General features: G+C 43.3%; 1 protein-coding gene across 1 annotated transcript; it reads right to left on the bottom strand.

The window, feature by feature from the left end:
* Positions 1-994: 994 nt before the first annotated feature.
* On the bottom strand, positions 995-7101 carry LOC133015698 (growth hormone secretagogue receptor type 1-like). The gene is made up of 8 exons (XM_061082964.1): positions 7043-7101; positions 4652-4727; positions 4378-4508; positions 3958-4136; positions 2761-2936; positions 2159-2636; positions 1226-1315; positions 995-1056 (listed from the first exon to the last, which is right to left on the bottom strand). Exons 1-8 carry the CDS (start codon positions 7099-7101, stop codon positions 995-997), a joined length of 1251 nt encoding a protein of 416 aa, XP_060938947.1.
* Between the last annotated feature and the right edge of the window lie 327 nt (positions 7102-7428).

Below are 7428 nucleotides of genomic sequence, written 5' to 3'. Positions count from 1 at the left end.
AATCAAAGTAAAGTATTGCATATAATACATAATGTATTAAATAATATATGCAATACTTATAATGTGGAAGAACTCCATACATTACATTCATTGTCTTGATAGTGCACAGTTTAATCCAAAACCATATTCAAAATCAGTACTTGAATATCCACAGAAAATAAGGATACAAGCTTTGTTCATAAGTAACACTTCCTCTACAATAATGCCATACTTTTATGTTTCCTATCATTTTATTAGGTACGGACGAGCCTGAAGGACACAGCTGTGCTGACCGTGTTCTGTCTCTTATGGCAAAGAAGAAAAATAAAACACTGGGTTCTTATCTAAAGTGTATCAAATCAGAAAGCAAAAGATAAACATTGGTCTAATAAGTGTTCATTTGAATATATAATATATAATGAATTTAGAAATTAACTATATTATCCATGACACTTAGCAATGACTGCCAAATCTAAACAGTTGCAGGTCGTCTTTAGTTAGGGAGGAAAACACATAGTGTTGTGCTGATGAAGCTGGTGCATGTCGCCTCATGTTGATAATAATAAATTAATAAATTATGCAAGTTATTTGAGCTATGTGTCTGTCTAATCTTTTTACTTTGTTGCAATCAATTTACTTTAATGCTGTATTATAGGCAACATCTTTGTGTCGGGCTGAGCGCTAAAGCATGTGAAATGTATTTGAAATAGGATTTCTGCTGCCTGCTGGCACTCAAAATGCAGCCCATGGTATATCTTACTGGTCTATATAGGCCTACTGCTTATAATAATCAGCTACCTGGTGACTTGACGTCATACAAAATTGCCGCACCAGGAATTTCAGGCTAAAATCGCCACTGGCTGTGTGTAAGCTGTGTGTTTGTTAATATGGTCGTTGCAGAACCACCAGTAATCATCACAGCTACCTTGTGTTTCTGCTGTTGTTACGTGTGCCGTATATGTTTACATATACGTGGTTGTGGTTGTGGAGTATCCTGATGAGAGCGTGTGCTAAGTCAGTGAGACGGTGTGAGGCCGACGTTGTGTGTGCACGAGGCTACGCACAGCGTGTCTGTACCTGGTGGACATCAGGTTGTACACCAGAGGGTTAATGACAGGACTGAGACGGGAGAGGATCCAGGAGGCAAAGAAAAGAAAACTTAATGTTAAAGTCAGTTTGTTATTGTGTGTACTGTCAGTGTGTGTGTTATTGTGTGTACTGTAAGTGTGTGTGTTATTGCGTGTACTGCTAGAACCGGCTGTCAAAGAACAATAGATCATGGTCAGGCTGACGATGTCAGGCAGCCAGCACAGGACGAAGGCCAAGAAGATCACTCCTGATGGACATTAGGAGAAAGACACAGGACGTGGACATGAGAATCATCGATATCTGCAGATGATGGAATACATTTCTCACACTGTTAAACAAGAGAGCTGTGTCTCAGTTCAGGGGCTGCAACCTTCAGAGGACACAATCTACTCAACCCAACTCCTTCTTCGGTCAGGTAGACTGTGAAGGCTGAAGCTAAATGAGAACGTCTGGTCCACCGAGGAGAAGCTTGTCCTGTCCTTAAGTTGGACACAACAGAAAGCGTAATGCCTCTTGGTTTTTAACATGTGAGCCGTTAGTTGAGTTGATACGGTTCGTCCCCAAAGTGCAATGAGTCCTTGGACATGTTGGACCTGGAAGGATTCACTCATCAGAGCTTTCTCTGGTATGAAAGGAAGCATCTGTAGGAGCCTTTCTACTCGTGTCACTGTGATGAAGCCCCTAAACTGACCAACAGCTGGAAATAAAGATGGACGACATGACTGCTCCCCAAAAGTGAAGCCAAAGCATCTTGATTGCCCCCTGGTGGCTGGCTGCAGGTCCTACACCTTGCCTGCCTCCTTGATGGTAACAGGCGGGACATGGACCAAGCTAAAACGTCAAAATATACATAAAATATATTGTCAACGATGGTATCTGTCATTTAATGTGGTTCTTATAAAACTGGTGAGTTCTTTTTCAGGTAAATTTAGTTAGGTTATCTATTGGATGATACAGCTTCGACTCCGGCTCCAGCTGTGCAAGACGAGATGAAGACAAAGTATTAAATCTGTTCGTCAGCCTTTGTCAGATGTGTTTGGTAAAAGCTAAATTCTGAACCTAAGGGTGTGTGTTGGATTGTGTTTCTCACCCAGCATCTTGATTGTGTGTCGGTGACTCTTGTCTTTACGGCTGCTTTGTGGACGGAGCCTCAGAGTCCGTCCAATCAGGATGAAGACCAGTCCCAGGATGCACAGGGGTACCAGGACATACAGGTTGTAGAGAATTAATATGGTCAACATGAGGCCAGAGGAGAATGAGGATTGTGATACCCCGCAACCTTCGTAATCAACCTCTCTTCCCATATGATCCACTATCTTAAAGTACTCCACTACCACCACGACCGGCACTGGTGCTGCAGTGACAGCCGCTACCAGCCAGAGGCAGCCAATCAGAGCCCTGGTTCTGCGACGTGTCACCAGCGTCTTGGAGGTGATTGGCCAGCAGACAACCAGGTACCTCTCCAGGGAGAGAAAGGTGATGTGGAGGATGGTGCAGAAGGTGCAGAACACTGAGAGGAAGTGGGTCAGCTTACAGAAGGAGACTCCTAACTTCCAGCCTTTCCAGATCTGCAAGAGACACAATCCGTTTAGTGCACATTCAGATAAACCACAAGTATCTGGTCAAATCACAGCGAACTGACACAAAAAGGTGTATAAGTATATAAGTATTATGGGATATATGTGAGGGCACCATATAAAGATCCAGAGGCTGCAGCAGCAGAGTCAGCAGGTCACTAACAGCCATGCTGCTCAGGTAGAGGTAGGTGGAGCTTCTCATGTTTGGGCGAAGCCAAAACACCAGAAGAGTCAGTGTGTTTCCAACAAGGCCGAAGATTATCAGTAAAACCAGAATCACAGTCAACGACCCTAGAAAACGAAATATTGATGATTGATTTTCATGAGAATCAAAAATGTACACATGTTCAGTCCACAATGGAAAATGGTAAAAAACGTTCACAATTATAACTTGTTCTCATGATGACTGGCACAAGAAGATGTTTTTTTCAGTTTTTTCCTAAACTGCTATGAGAGACTAGTACAAAAATATAAGAAACAACACGGAGTCATGTAGAAATATCCTCTAAATGTTTTATCCATAGCTCAGCAACATTTTCAGCCCCAGTGATCATATCAATATAAGACGGGAGAAATAATTTACAGTTATTTATAACTTTAACTTGCTTAAACAATTAATTTGCGTCATTCTGCTGAAGCTTTCTGGCCAAATACTACAGATTAACTTTAAAAAAAGTTACTGCATATCTAAATCTGGAAAACACATACGACATACAGTATATATATTTTTACTAGTCATTAACTCTCACTTTTCCTCAAGCACTTTTATTCATTTTCCAGATTGTTTTTACAGTTTCAGTTAAAATATTGCAGATGTAATTCAGCATGTTCACTGGAAACAGACGGGAGCAACTGTGCAGTTTAATATGTTTAATATGATTTTAAATCTATGAAAATGCTTGTGTGCATGTGTTTATATAACAATATATAACGTTTTAATTGGTGATATTTAAAGGTCCTGGGAGGAGGATCTGTTAATTAATTATTGACAGAATCAGGCTAAGAGGACAAACCTGTCTTTATGCTAAGCTAAGCTAAGCAGCTGCTTTGTATTTACTGTAGAATCATCTCAACTCAGTTTTTCTTTGTAATAACTTCACAAATTGTTTAATTAGTTATAAGACGAAAATGTTAGAATTTTCTGTCTTTCAGATAAAGGTTGAAGTTGTTTTTTATATTTTTACAATTAATAATAATAATAATAATAATAACAGTAGCTGGCTGTATCATTTTAAAATCGTCTACAGTATCATCACCATTGTTTTGTACCCACCAAGGAAGATCAATACAGACATTGTTTCTTCCTCCTGACAGTCTTGGTTGGAGCAGTTTCTCCAGAAGCCTGGCGTGCTACAGTTTTTAACTCCACAGCTCACGTTCCCTCCTCCATTAGATCCATGACGTCCCAGGTTCCACAGAACTGACGCACACTGATGGCTTTCCAATGACGCTCGATCACAGCCAACACTGAGAGAAATGGTCAAGTGCCGTCTGATCAGAGCAACAGAAAAAACCCACAGGAACATATTTAGAACCACATAAACATGCATTTATCACTGTGAACTCTGAATAGACACATGTACTTCACATATTCCCACAAAGAGCTGTTCTACACACATATCCAATAACAACACAGTAGAATTCAACCTATCAAAGCTTTAATCAGACCTTCCTCACTATTCTTACATTTTAAATCACTGATGCAGAAAAGAAAAGGTGATCTTGTCCCAACGCCTCCATCGACTGCCTGGCCGCGCTCACTGCAAAAGACAAGGAGCTGAAGAAGAGTCGGGCAGAGACGCTGGAGGTGAAGCTGCAGCAGGAGTACTCCAGCTGAGGGACTGAGCTGTAGGAAGATGGAGGCTGTCAACAGAGGACACACGTCACTGAAGGAGCAAGTTCACCAACTGAAAAGTGAACGGATGAAGCTGGAGGAGGACGTGAGACACAAGCACGAGTTGATTCAGACAGAAACAAAGAAGAGACGAGCTTCCACAGAATCATACCTGGCTTGACGAGCTGAGTGAGACGGAGAATGAGCTGGAGGGTGTTGCGAGGAAGTGGAGGAGAAAAGTGGAGCAGCTGGAGAGAGTGAAGGTGAAGAACGAAGACAAACGTCTGAACCAGCAGACAAATGATTACACATAGAAAAGACGGATAAGGGGACGGTTGTCCTGAACCCTCTCACTCTTCTACCTTCACCCCTTCTTACCTCACCCTTCCTCCTTCCGTGTCAGTAGTCGGCGACAGGACTTAACATGTCATAGAATCTCGTTTCCTTGCCAAGTAGGTTTTTACATACAAGGAATTAAATTCCTTTAAGTTATGTGCTGGGAGCTCAGCGTTCAACTTTGTGTTAGCTCCCACCCAGACTTAAAGAAACTTGGGCGTGACGCTCAACAGTCAACTCTCCCTCACTGCCAACATTTCTGCAACAACACGTTGCTGTAGATTCATGCTGCACAATATCAGGAGAATACGCCCCCTTCTCACTCAGAAGGTGGCGCAGGTTCTGGTCATCTCATGAGTAGACTACCGCACCTCCTTCCTGGCAGGTCAACCTGCTAGTGCCATCCGACATCTGCAGCTCATCCAGAATGTAGCAGCTCGACTGGTCTTTAACCTAAATTCACTTGCACTACTACGCTCCCTTCACTGGTTGTCAGTGGCTGCACGTATACGTTTCAAAACATTAGTACTTACGTACCGTGCTGTGAACCAATCGGGTCCAGTCTACATCCAGGACATGGTCACATGTTACACCCCAGCCCGTTCAATCCGCTCTGCATCTGCCAATCAGCTTGTTACTCCCTCACTGCGATGGACAGCTGCCACTCAACAACATCACCACTCTCTGCTGTCCTGGCTCCTAATGGTGGAATGAGCTCCTCAATTACATCAGGACAGAAAGTCTACACATCTTACACAGCAAACTAAAAACACACATCTTACGACTATACCTTGATTAAAAGTTTAACCTAACGTTTGGTTATTAAATAATAACTATAATTGATTAAAGTTACCTGGGGGCACCACCCTTCAAAGGAACGGAAAATATAGCCAATTTATTGTTTAGTCTCATGAAAGTACTAACTACAAATTTGGAACTCTGATTAGCAATTAAATTAATAAATATAACCAAAATTACCACATAGATAGACAGCTAAGTTGAAGGATATAGAGTTCTTGGCAGTGTAGAGGTTGGCAAAATTCACACTAATGCAACATTCATTAAAACAACATTTGTGAAAGAAAAACATTTATTAGGAAAATGATAATGTATAAAACACAAATTACTAAAGATGTACTTACTATATAAAGATGTCTGTGTGAGTATGCGGGTGTTTGGTTGTGTCTGTGGCTTTGTTGTGAGGCCAATAACCCATCCCCCCTAGTATGTTTACGACATGTGGCAGGGGTCAGAGAGATGTTTGGGGAGATGCGTGTGTGTGTGTGTGTTGGTGCCAAGTTAGAGAAAGAGCATAGTGTGAAGATCCTTACATAACTAACATTAACTTTCCAATAGTGGTTGAAACTTGTGTGTCCGGTCGGTTTTCACACCTCATGGGACGTTTCAAGCATCCTAGGAGACTGAGTTCTGGAGAATCTGGTTTTCTCCAGAACGAAGGACATGTGGCCATGCTTTAAATATATATGTAGGCCGAACTGTAGTTCACAAATACCAGGTCCTGACATCACAGTCACACCCACTAGATTCACTCATCTATTGCACTTCTGTCCGTCCAGGGAGAGGGATCCCTCACATGTGGCTCTCTGAGGTTTCTATGTTCTTTTTTGACCCTTGTTGAGGGTTAAGGGCAGAGGATGTCACACCTTGTTAAAGCCCTATGAGAAAAATTGTGATTTGCGAATATGGGCAATAGAAAAAAAATTGATTGATTGATGATGACTAGAAAACGAAATATTGATGATTGAATTTTGATCACAAATATGATCGCTTATATGACTTAATTCTGTTGGAACCAGTTACATGCTGCTGCTGCTAACCTAAAACACTTTGAGCAATTCTTCTTCTCAGTGATTAGAGTACTGTGTACAGTGGTGCAGATCTGGGCCCATGTTTTGCTCCCTGAGTGTAAGGTCTTGATAATTGTGTAATACTTTGGATTTTAGTGCTTATGCAATCAAAAAATACCTGTAAAGTAAGGACTTCCATGGAAAGGAAATACACACACACACACATACTGTACATGATGTGAAGATTAGAGAGCTAACGCTAGCACGCGACCCGTCAGACATCTAAGTGACCGATAAACATGCCGATCGTCGAGGCGAAGACCACGGAGACTCTATCCCGGGGAGACGCGCTCTCCACGGCGAATTGCGTTTCTCCCCGGAGCTCCCCAGATGATGGTGGGGGGTCACCATCATCTCACCAGTGACCCCCCACCGGTGAGATGATGGTGATGATGGCGAGCTCTGGGTTGAGCTCCATGAATGTCTCGCTACATGGCCCCAGGGCGGCGGGTGTTAGCTGGGAAGCTAGCCGAGGGGGGAAGCTAACCAGCCGGGGAGAGGGGTGAGAGGCGGAGGTCTGGCGGGGGGCAGAGTTGGCGACCGGGGTAAGTTACGAGCCACAGCCCCCCCCTCAGCTCGGGGCGTTCCTGTCACGGTGCTCGGGCTCGCTGGGTGCTGTCCTCGGGCTGCTGGCTCCACGTCAGCGGCTCGCTGCTGGTGGACGTTTCGGTGTTAGCTCCGGGGACGTGCCGGTGAGGGGACCGTGTCTCTGCCGCTGCGGCCACTTAGATGACTTACGGGTAGC

This window comes from Limanda limanda, chromosome 12 (assembly GCF_963576545.1).
Source record: "Limanda limanda chromosome 12, fLimLim1.1, whole genome shotgun sequence".
NCBI classification, from domain to species: domain Eukaryota; kingdom Metazoa; phylum Chordata; class Actinopteri; order Pleuronectiformes; family Pleuronectidae; genus Limanda; species Limanda limanda.
Note: the sequence above shows the minus strand (reverse complement) of the source record. Positions and strands in the feature narration are given on the sequence as shown.